Genomic DNA, 14,961 nt, shown 5'->3' on the forward strand with positions numbered 1-14,961 from the left:
ACCTAAGCTGGCACCACACCACAAGGCCACTACAGCAATATCAGCATAAATTGGTGTAAGAGAATGAAGAACCAGGCCTTTTGTCTTTAAAAGCTCAACCGTGGCCTTACTGACTTCCATGGTCAGTATTTTACTCATTGCATTCTCTTCCCTGTAATTCACAGAAGTGAAATAAACACTCCACGGAGGTAATAGCTGAATTTGGTCCTTATTTAGTTAACACAGGCACACAGTGATAGTTACTAATTCAGTAAACAACCTTTTATTCTGTTATTTTAAAAGAGGTAATAGGTGTAGCCTGCATTAAAAGTACTTCCAGAAAAAAACAGGTAATGGAGAAAATACCAAGGACTACAACTTTTCTAGAACCACACACCAGTTTCCCTGATCATAGTAACTCTTCTGAACCCTCACACCATCCAGGGATCTGCACGCTGCTTCCAGCTCGCCTTCGCAGAAGACATGGTAATAGCGGTGGAAAACAGGGCTGGGTCCTTGCGATTCCTTAGAGCCAGCTGGAAACAACACAGTTTCACCACTTTCCCCTCTCTTTTTAGTGCCACCTTTCAGGTGCCAGGGAACCAGCAAATCCTGAGAGTGAAAGGAGGTTCGGTTGGTGTGAACGGGCAGTCTGCAGTCCGCCACTGGCTTTGCACCACAGCCTTTGTCCTTGGAGTTGTCGAGGAGCTGGTCAGTACACGCTGAGTCTTGGCTGCTGCTCTCAGGCATCTGATCACCAGGCAGTCTCTGGGCCATGCCAGAACTGATTTCCTCCTCCTTGTCTTTATTGCTGTGCTTTTCCTTAAGGTATTTAGACTTCTGGTTCTTGTATTCTTGTTCCATTGCCCAGACATAAATGAGTGCTGTTCCCCCAGGTCTCAGAAGCCGGGCTAGTTCACGGAGAGCTGCCAGCCTCCTTTCCTACAACAGAAAAGCAGAAGTGGGAAGTTAGTATATAAACAGACATAATAACAGACCTGGCAGCACGTCCTGCTTACTGCCGTCTGTCTGCTCACCCCCTGATGCAATGAAGACCAGAGGAATTTTTTCCACTCTGCATTTTGGGCAACGTCCATTTCTGCCTGACATGTGTGGGTACAGAGCAACATAATCCACTAATGGCCAAGCACTGGTAAATAACTCTTAGAATCACAGAATCATTTAGGTTGGAAAAGACCTCTAAGATCATCTGGTCCGACCTTTAACCTAGTACCGCCAAGTCCACCGTTAAACCAAGTCCCTAAGCACTACATCTACACGTTTCTTTAAGAATGTGTAGATGATGTGGATGGTGACTAAACAACTTCCCTGGGCAGCTTGTTCCAATGCTTCACAACCCCTTCCGTGCAGAAATTTTTCCTAGTATCCAACCTAAATTTCCCCTTGCTGCAACTTGTGGCCATTTCCTCCTGTCTTATCGCTTAGTGCTTAGGAGAAGAAACTGACCTCCATCCCACTACAACCTCCTTTAAGATCATTGTAGAGAGCTATAAGGTCTCCCCTGAGCCTCCTCTTCTCCAGGCTAAACAGGAGAAGCTTACACAACCCAGAGAGAAGGCAGACAAATGACCAGTCTCCCTGTTGTTCTTTGTAGATTAAGAATGAAGGCACATAGGAAAAACCATGAGATCTGATCAAGATCTGAGCTAGGAAGTAACATATCTTCTGATAACCAAAGCAAAGCCCCTTCCCCAGAGTCATTAATTTTAAGCAGAACAAAATGAAACACAAACACCCAGAGATCCAAGTGCCAGGAGGAGCAAGTGCACCTGACAGGGAGAATGTAAAGAGAATGTCTCAAAGGCAGCAGCACTGTAACAGCTTAACTCTGACCAGACAACAGCTTATTTGAATTAATAGCAAACGCTAGTCTTCAATTTCACCCCACTTGTTCTTCCCTTGTGCTCCCATGAGCCCAAACCAGCAGATTTTTATACCATTAGTAGCTGTGCACAGCCATACAGCAGTACAGCGGAGCACAGGGGGGCGACTTACTGCTGTTGAGAAATGGTGAATGACGGCGATAGAGATGCAGGCGTCACAGGAACCACTTCGCATTGGCACTGACAGGGCATCGCCCACAAAAGCCTGGAAATTTTTTTCTCCACAAATATCCACAAGGTTTTTGCTGCGATCGCAGCCAATCTGTAACAGAAAGCGTTTCATTAAGCTTTTCCTAAGAGGACAATTACAAGACTGGAAAATGATTTTCACTCGATGCTTACACTAATGGAGTCATCACAGTCTCCTAGCAAGGTAACACATTTTAGTTCAAAACAAAAAAGCAAGTGAGCATGAGAAAAGTGTCAAATAAGCAGCAAATATGATTCCTGGGTACGGACAAAAAAGAAAGAAAAAAAGTGTTTACTTAAAACTGAAAGATAACAGATGGGCTATTAGACAGCTCATTATAGCACCTTGATTTTGAACCAGCATACGACAGAACAGCTTTCAGCCTAACATTTCTCAAAACTGGTCACAAAAATAGCATAGGAGCCAGAAAATAGTAAAGGAAGAGATGACCCAACCTAACCTCGGTATCGTTGTCTCCTTTCAATTGCTACTTGTAATCCGATGACATTTTAAGCAGCCGAATTCTGAACTCACAAATGCTGAATCTACAAGTATAAACACCAAAGTGTCAACTTCGGTGGCATCTCTAAGGCATGTCACACAGCTTCATTAATCATCCAGGTTTTGTCATTTCAGTGTAAGAAAGTGCTCAGGTACAGTCCTTTTCAACCTCAGCACCAAAATGCACAAAAGATTAAGCTTTCATATTCAGCACAACAAAATTTTCAATGTTCCTGTACAGTCCAAACAAAATGATCCCCAGGAAGCATTTCAGAACACGTCATTAAATGTTTCTTTTGCCCTTTGAATCTTACCCAGTGTTTAAGTCAAAGATAGTAGGAAAAAGCGTCTAGAAATTTTTTTTTTTTTTTTACATTTGCATAAAAATAATAAATCCAAACTAGTCAACACTCTTCTGTAAGAGGAGACAGCGTGAGACATGTACCACTCGTTTGCATGTCAGCCACGAACATTCACTACTCAAACCAAAGCCCCACTACCAAGCCATATATATCAAACTCAGCCTGCATCGGAATGTTATGTTTATTTTGATTTTCAATGATTAGCAACAAGCAAATACCAGAGCACAGATTCAGGTTCCTATATAAGTAATTCTGACAGTGTTTATTTTGTTTGATGCAAAAAGAATACTAAACTATCCTTGATGCAAGAAGAATAGCAAACTGCTCTGGTTAATCAACCCAGTAGAGACAACAGCATTGCTAAAATTCAAAATCTCTTTTGCAATGATTAGTCTATTTGCAGTGATAAATCTATTTTCCAACATAACTTCTCATTTTATCAGTTCAGTTTATTTTAGCTTTCCACCTACCATCACAACTTTGAGGAAAAACATGATTCTGTCCCAGTCAGATTTCCTGAAAGCTTCCAAGTGAGCTTCTGTCTACTGATGCCCCTGACTTTTGGTCCAAAGTAAATGAAACTGTTGTGGAAATGCCAGTCTGACTACCCAGGATCATTTTCCAGAAAGCCAGCACTATGGCTATGTACATATCATCCTGCCAATTAGCTCTGAACGGACCTGAAAAGATCAAGATCAATCCAAGTATTGCTTTCTTCCCATTTATTTCTTGGCCTCTTCTCAGAATTTACTGAAGCATAAAGTGAATAAAAGAGGGAACTCTTGTCTACTTGGAAGTACACATAAATCCCCACCATTTCATGCTGGAAACCAACTGAAGTGTCTTTAAATTACTCTCATCAAGAGGCAGGTTTAGCTGACAACCTGCATGCTGGTGATTCCACACCTCATTACCAGTGCCTTCAACTACTTTTGCAATTAAGACATTAGCATGGGGTACTTAATAAAGCTCAAAGGGTCCAATTTGATGCAAACCAAAAAAGAAGGAAGAGCATTTGCAACTTCCACAGGCTTTCCCAGAAAGAATTGCTTGGGCACTACACTACCACAGTAAAAACAGGCTGGAGAGTGAAGTTCGATCCTCCCCTCCTAAAATGACCTTGAAAAAGACTATGTTGTATGTTGATGAAATTCAGTGAACTGAGAACAAGAACAAAGGCACGACTGCCAGAATGTGAAGTCCTCATTTGCATCTAAATTACATCAAATAATTACGAAGTCAGGCTTCCTTGTAATGTCATACTGGTTAAAGTGGATCTACATCCAAGCAAAAAGATTCCATTTTGCAAGGAAAGCCTTGAAATGGATCAATTTGGATGCACAGCTGCTCTGAAACAGGTATATTAGGCTTACCTTTAAACTGGTTTTAATGCTTACCTTATAATAGGTGCTACATATATATGCATAAATGCTGAACGTGGGATTCACCACAAACCTGCCTGGTGCTGGAGCTAACCAAATTTAGCACCCTTATTCAATAACCTCCCCATGATATTTTAACAAGACTTCTAATCACCACATTTCTGTATTTTGTAGCTTACAAGACACGCATTCATTCAAAACCAGTATCTGTTGGTTTCAGTCTCTTAGAAAACACTAACCTAGCAAAAAGCAGCTAACTTCAGCAGTGTAGTGCCAGCTTATAGGTAGAAACTGGCTCTATCTATGATTTTTAACATATGGGGCATTTTCCAAAACAAGACGGACATCCCATAAGAAAACATTTACAGCAAGAGACAGAGACCTCAAACTAAGCTTCTTCCAGTCCTGTTACTAACAGATTTCTAGTTCTGAAGCAAGTGGAAGCTTTGATGTGATGAAGCTTCATTTACAGAAAATAGTCCAAAGAAATGTTTTGATTCAAAATAGTTTTGTTTTTTTTTTTTTCTTTCTCCAGTTAAACACAAATCATTTAAAAAATCTTAAAATGAAACTGGAATGCTTTAATTTTCGCCAGTTTGTATTTCTGATGTTGAAGTTTAGCACAGGATACTGTCCTTGCTAAGCTCTCCTAGAACCATGTAGAAAGGTAGAGAAAGTGCTATTAGCTCGGTGTCCAAAAAGAAGAAAATCTTTATCTAGCATATTCCTTGATGAACCAAGCTGTATACATTTTAAGGTTCCCTATTTCTCGTTATCTTTGAGTCTTCTCTAATATTTCTTACACTTTTCTCAAAGTTTTCCAGATCAAACTGCTTGCTTCAGCCATGCAATTTCTTACATGTATCCCCAACAGCATGGCTGACTGTTCAGCTGAACCCAGCTCTTAGCCAGTCCACCTCCAAGCAAGCTGCTCTGCTCCTCTCAGTGTTCCCCCAGAGGAGGTCTGCTTCTCAGGATTCATCAATTTTACTCCAGGCAGCCATTCCCTACATCCCTGCCTTTTTGTCAGGCACGTACAAACTTCTTCACTGTTTTTTGTTTGTTTGTTTGTCTGTTTTTGTGATCACAGGAGCTCCAGAGTCAGAGTGGCCACTGACACCTATTTGTTGAGGCTCATGGTACACTTTTTTTTTTTTAAACAGGTATATCTGCCACTGATTTTCATTTTATCTGGATAAAACCATCTACATCCAACTCCTGTTTTAAGCCAGGAAATGTGTATTATCAAACCTTTAGACAAATTAAAGAAGCATCAAAAAAGACTAAGATAAAAGATGGGGAGAAGGGAAGGGAGAAAGACGTGTAAAACCTGTGATTTGTCTGAGTTTGCAGCAGCTCTGCACTGGGTTCCTTGGAAAGGGATAAGACAGGCAGAAATCCCATCCCAATCCTTCAGGTTCTCAGGCAACTTCACCTACCCCATTTCAGCTAGGAGTTGTTAAACTAAATTTTATAAAATCTTGTTAATGCAGTTGTTTGGAATTGATCATTAGGGGCCATAAGACACTAAATAAATAGCTTGCTTTGTAACGGTACTGCAAATCTGCAAAAGGTAAATCTTACAGGCTTAAATAAAGATAGGTAAAGACAGGTCAGTGGTGCCCACCATTATATATTTTCTTTCTATGTTATCTCATTATTACTAACTCTACCTGGTTGAATTAGCTCATTTAAGTATCTGGGAACCTGATTGATTCAGCACATTAGAAACTGATGAAGAAAACCACATCTAATTCTGAAATGCAACTACCAAATGCAATTATGTGGCTCCCCGGAGGAACACCTCAGCTATAACTAATAGCGTCAGAGCCTCAAGGAACCAAATTACATTCCAGCACACATGCACACACACAGGAAGAAGAGACACCAGCGCAGACACGGCAAGGAAGACAAATCTCCTTGCTCCAGTTGGTCTGCCAGGCCTTCAGCGTTCTCTTCACGCAGTGCTTTGTTTTTCCATCGCATGCAGTCAGGGTGCCTGTGGAAACTGCTGGGACTAAACCGGGAAGCTCATTCCTCAATTACACAGCAACAGAGCCAAGTTGAGCAAGTCAGTGCTCATTCTGGTTTTGTCTTGCTCTTGTCCAGTTCCTTTTGAGCCCAGAACTCCCATCACTTCAATGACTCCTAATTCGGTGAGAGAAAAGGGCAGGAAAGGTTCCTCTGCCTCACCCTGCAATCACTGAAATACACAGTGACCTGGCTCTACGTATACCTTTGCCAGATAGTTTTGTCCTTCCATTTTTTACTCGCTGCTAAGTCCTTCAGATAGAAATCTGTCCTCAAGCAGCATGGATCCATTGCAACTAAAAACCACTCACCAGTACACAACATTAATGCAGCTGATCTTCATAGTCCCTCCTCCCCACACCCTCACAAAATCAGACTTACATACAGTTCCAGCTGGTAACAGCTTGGGACAATAACACAGGGTGGAAAAATAAAGAAAAAAAGAAAAGATACGCATCTCACTGCCATGGGGTGACTTACAAGGTCACGTGAAATACAGACAACATTACTGAGTACCTTTGAATGACATGCAGTGCAGAAATCTGTATTAAAACGAACCCTTTGGGCTCCTGTGTTCTCATCGTTTTTCTTCCTAGCATCAGTATTCTGGCAAGTTGAGTCATTTCTTTTTATATAAGAAAAACAGCTACCCAATGCACAGTCAGTTATTACTGGATTTCCCACCAGTTCATCAGTTCAACTGCAAGTGTAAACCACAAAACTGAAAGGCTTCAATGGCTTCCACTCACACTCTAGCCCCACAGGGATGCTGCACATTTCTGTGGTGATTTACACATCACTACACCTGCTTGGACACTGGGAGACAGAGCTACAGCTCATCAAAATGGATGAGATACACTGCAATGATGTCAACAGGCTCTGGAAGGAAACCCTTGTGGTGATGGGGGCACAGGAAAGGCTGAAATACTGCGTTCTGTAAAAATAAAAGCTCTGCTTATACATGTGAACATTAAGCTTGAAAACACTTAAATATATAGTGTTAAAGTAATCAATCCCCCCAAATGAGGTTGGGTAGGAAAACAAACAAACAAAAAACCTGTAGACTTCTCTATTTTCATTCCTTCCAATATAAACATAGCTGGGGAAGACAGAGAAACAAAAGTAATCTGAGACTAGAAGTCTGAGATTTTCTCCACTCTCTGCCCTAACTACATCAGACACAGATTCTCTCTCTCAAACATTCTTAACCTGAACTTGTGCTTGTCACGAATTTGCTGTTCCTTGACTGTGTCAGAACAATGCAGCTGTTGCAGTGCTGTCATTTTCACTGAGCATAGCTGGACTCGCGTGCATTTCGTTGTAACACAATGATACCCGGGTAGGTAAGGCTCTATGTAATCATCCAAAGAAACTGAAGCAAATTCAACTGCTCAGGCCACGGCAAAGACATTTTCAGGCACTGCCTGAAGATTAAAACATCAAGAGAGATACCTTAGCTGTGACCCACCGTTAGAGCTGCTACTTGGAAGCATCCTGTCTAAAAATGTACAGTAACCTTTCAAGTACATCACTTTACCTCAGAAAGTGCTTGCCTCAGGTCCCTCTGCCTAATTTTCAGTATTTCTGAGAAAAACATTTCCACGCTGCATGGCTGTACTGTTTTTCTTCTTTCCCAACTAGACTCAGAGCTCCAATGCACTGTGCATAAAAACTTACCAAGAGGCACAGCAATCCTGTGAAGGAAGGATGCAGATGAGTAAGTTTCTGCCTTGACTTTATGTTCACGAGCTACAAGGAGTAAACGAGGGAGGAAATGGGTGCCCTGTATCTAGAGACCGTCCTGTTAGCCCAACAATGCACCTGGTATATAAAGCATGAAGCACCCCCTCAGCCTCAGATCCATGCCTAACCCATGGTAAGTGGCCAGCTGGAGGAAACCATCTCCAGATGCTTATTTTCAACTGTCTCAACTGCTTTAAAACTTTCCTCTCTTTCACTCTCACTTTCCACTTTCGGGACTTCTGCAGGCATGTAGGAGATGAGTTAATACCCAAGGGAACAGAAGGGCAGGGCTGGCATTCAGCTGACTGCCAGCAGAGGCATGATCCTTCTTTCCCTCCGTTGGTTAACTGTGGGCTCCAGAACACAGCCTGGTCCTGGGAATTTCCGAACCTCACCGAGACTTCACTTTAAAAGCCTACCAGAAACCTATACAGCAGCAATTTCCCAAATTCATTCTAGCACCAGGTGACTTACATGAAGCCCTGGAAAACCTTTTTCCCCTCTAGTTAGGTTTGCTGATTTTTCTTACAGGAAAGCAATTAGTTGGGAGCAGAAGACTGAAATGTATTGAACATTAGTAATTATTTTCAGGCTACTGCAGTCAGGCACAAACATGCCTACTTATAAATCAGTTGCTTTTTTTTTTTTTTCTCTATCTTATAAGAGCTGTAATGAAAATAAATGCATTACAAATACAGACAGGGCTGTAAATAACAACTTATGTCTTATAGCTGAATATAAATAGCAGTACAGAAACTCTCGTTTCTCTTTTGCAACAGACAAACAAGTCTGACTTTTATTATTGATAATGAATGTTTTGCCTTGCATAGAATCTTTCAAGCCTGATGGATTTTTAAGTGTTTCATGAAAGAATCAGTTCTGGAACAGGGGACAGCTTAATGTGCACCTCTCAAAGTTTTGTTTTGGGTAAAAGGAACAACAAAAAGTTTGACCCTGCAAGAAAGTCTTTGAAACATTTGCAGTAAAACAGTCTGTTGGTCCATATTTGTATGTGCTTCATGATCCCATAATAGGAAGGGAGAGAAGTAAAACTGAGCTAAGCACAGACTGTGCGAGAGGGAAGGTGATGAGAACACAGGAACAATGACATCAGGACGACTGAAAAGTGAAGAAAAGAGTGAGAGAGAAATTATAGAAACATGTGCTGAAGTTGAAACTCCCGCACGCATTTTATGTTGGTATATTTACCGGGACTATGCACAGATTCAAGTGGGAAGGCCAACCATGGTATCATTCACAAATGAGCCATGCCATCAGGCCAAAGGGAACTGAAGATGTATTAAAACAAGGAATGTCCATGGAGACCTCAGCAACCTGTACACTGCATTTCCCACATATCAGCCACTTCTTGGAAGAATTCAAATTGCCCAACTATTTTCCCTTTAATAATCTTACTTAATAACAATAACAAAAAAACAATAACACGCATTACAAATTTTCAATCAACTGCACCAATCACAATTTTTTTTCTTAACATATTCTGACTTGCAAAGCAAAAATTGTTTTGAAAGTTTAACACACATCGCAAATGGATCAGGAAGCCTAACACAATTGGTAATTGATCTTGGATCAGGCAACAGCTTTCTGTTCTTGGCACTCCTCCTGCAGTTGAAGCTCCAACATAGTACAACTGCACAACAGAATAAATGCTAGTACTAATGAAAACAAATGACTTTGGCTACTACTTACCATGTACAGATCCTTGTTGATGCCCAGATATTTCCCATTTCCACAACCAACATCAGCGACTACTGACCCTTCTGGTAGTGATCTGAGAAACTCCACAATTTGGGGCCACGGGCTATGCCTGGTACTGCTGAAGTGTGTGGCAATCTCTTCATACACCTTGTGGACATATTCCTGCTCCAGCTCCGAGGCTTCCATCTCATTGTGGGGAAACGATGGTTGTACCTGTCTTTGCTGTCCTTTCTGGCTGTCACAGACAGATGGGTAAACTAGATGTACCAACAGATATGCAAACAAGAACATCTTTTTTTAAACAAAGTCATTTCATATTAATTAAACTTACTTAGCAAAACAAAACAAAAATAAAAGTGAAATATTAAATTGCAACAAGTGTTTCATTCCTTCCTTCACCTTTTAAGAACTGAAACACAGGTCAAACTGCAGCACCGTTTGATGATTTTACAGCAAGCAACCTGCCCATGTGTACCAGAGGCTGTCTACAGTGATCACTCATCCTACTCTATTAACAAGGTTTGTGTTTTCAAAACTGAGACAATGCCCCTAGCATCAGAGACCATGCCATTGCAATTCTGCCTCTGAAATTCCCATGAAATGCTGTTCTGAGGGCACAATTGGACTTCAGGTTCCACATAACAACTGAGCAATCTATCAATTATTATCTGTACTGCCCTAAGGCACTTACATGGTTCTATCATTGCAGATCTGACTGCTTTTCCCACTCTAATGTACTTATTTTCACAAAACTACAGTCCACTTCAAATACCCAGAACTGAAGAATAGTAGCTACTTCTGTTATATTACATTCTTCCAGCACTTAAGGTCCCAGAAAAACACAAAATTCTGTATTAATCATCTGACTCCAGTGTTAGACAAATACCTTCCTGTATACTGAAACTCCAGCAACCACGCAGATGCAACTAATTCAAACCATACTGCATGGCTAACCCCGTAGTGTTTAGGAACAACTCCCAGGACTGCCAAAATTATCTAAAGGCATAAACCAATTTGCTCAAGAAATGTGCTTACATATTGATGATATGCAAATAACAGTTTTGACTGGGAGATCACCTCAAGACACTTACTGCAGTTGCAAGGGCTTCTCCTCACTTTCCTGAATGTAAACGATGTCCTTGTTTTCCTTTGATTTAGTGTTAAATCTCCAACATCAGCAGTGATCGTTCCAACTTTCTGTCCCAGCTCAGAAGCTTGAATGATATCATATTTTCTGGGTGTAATCCTAAAACAAAGTAACACAAAATCAACGAATAATTCAATTTGCATCAGAAAAAAATAAGCAATCCATCTTTATAACAAGGCAATTCTTAAATGCTCTGACAAGTGTGATTACAACATGCCATTTAATGTACTGCTGCTTCTATTTTCAGCTTATTCAATTTCACAGAACAAAAAAAGAAGTGCTGACACATAAACTAACGATGTTAATTAAAGCGTTATTTAATTGAAAGGAACTATATTTCCCTTTCCTTACTTCTTTTCCCTCCACAAGTTCGATTATTTTTTAGGCCTTTATCTGAAATATATTCATTAAAGATAAAATACACTAGAAAAAATGGAGGCTATGGACTTAGAATAGTATTGACCAGCTCTAAACTGGCAGATTGAAGGTTCTTGTTACAAATGAGCCTTTTCACAAAGCCTGCTTTGCAACAGAATTGCTTTTCCATTTATTGACTGCAGAAGATGCAAAGACTAGCACTTCAGAGATCTGCAAAAATGCCTGAAGGGTGCAGCTCTGCTGTTCATCTTTCTTGACGAAAATCTATCAATCAAGTGAACTGGGAACAGAGCTTCGTAAGCTACTTCTGGCTTTGACACAGATCTTAATGGAAAACAAAAACATTTTTGGAAGCATAAAATTCATAAAATGAAAGCAACTTGGAACATTTTTTGGAGGTGAAAAAAGTTTCAAACAATTTTATGAAGAGATTTACATCGCAAAAAGCACCACAATGTAGAATTTTGAATAGCTCTACAGTAGATCTCTTAAAATTGACAAGAGGAAAATGAGAAAGTAAAATGGGAAACACAACATGATATAAGAGATACAGCTGCACCCACATGTGGCTTCCTATCACTTGCACATGGGATAAAGTAGATATTCTTTGAAGAAAATCAAAACTCTTTAGGGAAATAGCTTGGTACTTCAAAGCTGCTACTGTCACTGATACATTTCCCTTTCCTGAACTTAGTCATCAAGGAGACAAATGCAGAAATTTTCCCAAGGAAAAAAAAAAAAAAAAGAGATCATCTCTAAGGAATTGGCCTCAGTGAAGCCTCTTCAGAGCTGCTGACTTCAAAGTCCTTGATTCCCAGAAGGAAAAACTCTCAGTATAAAACTGACTTCCATATTGGTTAGCTGAGTTTAACCCTCATAAGCTGAACTAGAAGCAAGGGGAAAAGTCTCTGATATTTTTCAATAAAGCAGAACAGTCTCAACTCTTATTGCTACTGGAACTTGTTTGCAGGTCACACGAAACTACTGATCAGTGCCTGTGCTTAACCAAGCAGCAGAATGATGTGAATGCCAAGAAGGCAGCCTGATCAGCGGGACAGTACTTTGTTGTATGTCACCTTTCCTACCGCAGGGAAGCCAATCATTAGTCCCATCACAGAGAAAGAGCACAGGTCCTTCCTGTCTGGAAATCACTGATGGTCCATGAAGATCTTGCACAAAGACAACACAGGGCAGACCTAGTAGAAATCTCCCAGAGACAGCCATGGGAAGCATGGGATCTAATAAGAAAACTGCCTTGTCCATGGCAGTTATTACAACTATGATGAAATAACCAGCTAATGATGGCCAAGATTCCCTTGACAGCAGAACTTCAAATCCCAAGTTTGCAGATTTGCTATTTTATTTTCTCTTTACATAAAGTATTTTTGAATCTGCAGCAATAAGCTGTGAATGCTGTGAATATTTTCAGATATAAGTCTTCTTTTTCTGGGCTCTGTGGTTCCAATCTACATGCTTTCTCCTTTTGTCCATGCTACAAGAAAGAATGCTAGATAAAGGCTGGACTGATAACAATATTCTCAATGTCAACAATAAAATGCTGTAAAAATCCTTTTCCTGTGCACCTTTTGTTAACAGGGTTAATTAAAATAAAATCTCTAGTTCTCTTGGCTCCCAAACAAACAAAGCGAATACATTTCCAGAATGATTCCAAAAATGAACCTTTTGCTCTCTAATTTGATTTCTGGGGAATAGATAAAAGGCATCACAAACGATCTTAAATACATGTTGATGTTATGTATGCAAGTGAATTAACTACACTTGTTTGCTGGATTATTCATCTCATTAATTGCAACGGCGTATTTCACTAGCATGAAGGAAAACTTGCTCTTTACTGGCAAACTGTGCAAGCCCACCCTATTATCTCTGTTCTCCTTGGTTTCAGATGATGCCCATTAAGTAACAAAGTGCACCAGGTGAAGTTGAGAGAAATATCTGAAGTACCTATTGTTGCAACATCAGAAAATAAAATAAGAAAAAAGATAAAAGAAAAACATAAAAAGCGTTACCCATTCTGAAATAAAGAGATTCCATTACCCATCTACCTCAGTTGAGCATCTTGACCCACTACTGCTTTTAAAAATATTTATCGTACAGAAAAACTATTTTTAAGGAAGGCAGACAAGCACCAGGAATGGGAATATATGGGTAGAAAGTCCCAGGGCTGGAGATGCCCTGCCAGCTCCCCTGGGCCACCTCCTGGTCCCCAGGCCAGCAACATCACTGACATGGAAGCAACTATGTTCTCAGATTTGTAGACAACCCTTCCAAAAAAGACTGACAGTATTTGACAGAACAGAGTAAGAAGTCTATAATGCCGGACTTCATTGCCCTGGACTTCTTTCAGGTTGGAAATGAGGAGACGTTCCTTCTAGGAAAGAGCAGTCAGGCATTGGGATGGGTTGCCCAGGGAGGTGGTGGAGTCACCGTCCCTGGGGGTGTTCAAGGAGAGGTTGGAAGTGGTGCTTGGGGACATGGGTTAGTGAGTGACAGTGGTGGTAGGGGGATGGTTGGACCAGGTGATCTTGGAGGGCTTCTCCAACCTTAATGACTCTGTGATTCTATGATTCCATAATAATGCATGTCAGGAGTACCAGCTTCTTTTTACAATTATTTAATTTAATGAGGGAATATACAGGTAGTGTAAGTGCTCTATAAAAATGAACAATGTAAGCATCGTTGGGGAGTTCATATTCACCCTTCTTCATAATACAAATTAACCAGTAAAATTAAAAGGCAGAAAGTCTGCCAATAAAAGGATTTGATGTTTAATTTACACAATGTAATTAGTCTCTCCAATTCACTGCTGTAACCAGTGACTGCTTGGGTCAAACAAAGGAAGAAACATTTATCATGGGCATTTTTGTCCAATACAAGGGTTTACACATTATTCCTCTGAAGTACACTACTGTCACTCTCAATCCTCACCAAGTTTTTAGCTTTCTTTGTCAATTTCAGTGCTCCTATTGTAAGTATTTCCCAGTGGTGCATGATTTAAAAATCTTATTGAAACTCTACAATAAGCAAAGCCTCAAGACACCTTTAAAGAAATCTCTTTTCCTAAGATCCCAAACATGTTCACTATACTGCAGCCTTATCAGTAGTTAAAGTGGTCCTAAATCAATGGGAAAGAGCCCAGGAGGACTTCCTTTTGTGACCTTGTGGACTGACAACTAGCTTCCTAAAATTCCCTTTTTTTTTTCTTCAATTTAACCTGAGCAGCATCTAGACAGAGGAGAGAATGTGTATAGTTATCTTAAAACCTCTTGGTTTCTTTCAGAGTAATTTTAAATACAGAGTCATTTTAGATACAGATAATACATTATTTAATACATTATCAAAGCAAATGAATAATAACATTTAATACATTATCAAAGCAAATGAATAATATACTTTCTCCTCCTATTATCAGCATGCAAGGGCTCTTACACATACCCATGTGTCCACAGGTATCTGGATTCTCCAGACATCACCAATAAACTGCATCGGGGCAGCAAAACTGCCACTGTGTGGCCATCAGGGTGTTTGAAATCCATCACAATCTAAAAAGAAACAAAAACGACCACCAGCAATGAGTACGACTTACAGAGCATTACAGACATGCCAG

At 40.3% G+C, this 14,961-nt stretch overlaps 1 protein-coding gene across 1 annotated transcript in view; it reads right to left on the reverse strand.

The window, feature by feature from the left end:
* Positions 1–351: 351 nt before the first annotated feature.
* ALKBH8 (alkB homolog 8, tRNA methyltransferase) overlaps positions 352–14,961 on the reverse strand; it is a gene marked incomplete at its 3' end in the record, with an annotated part of 47,008 nt that continues 32,398 nt past the window's right edge. Inside the window, exons 8-12 of the mRNA XM_084285545.1 lie at positions 14,790–14,896; positions 10,903–11,057; positions 9,803–10,068; positions 1,996–2,145; positions 352–921 (exon numbers count right to left, since the gene is read on the reverse strand). Coding sequence (XP_084141671.1) covers positions 352–921; positions 1,996–2,145; positions 9,803–10,068; positions 10,903–11,057; positions 14,790–14,896 — 1,248 coding nt within the window. The remainder of the gene's footprint in view (positions 922–1,995; positions 2,146–9,802; positions 10,069–10,902; positions 11,058–14,789; positions 14,897–14,961) is intronic.

The sequence above is a fragment of the Netta rufina genome, assembly GCF_964035555.1.
Source record: "Netta rufina genome assembly, chromosome: 1".
Lineage (NCBI taxonomy): Eukaryota > Metazoa > Chordata > Aves > Anseriformes > Anatidae > Netta > Netta rufina.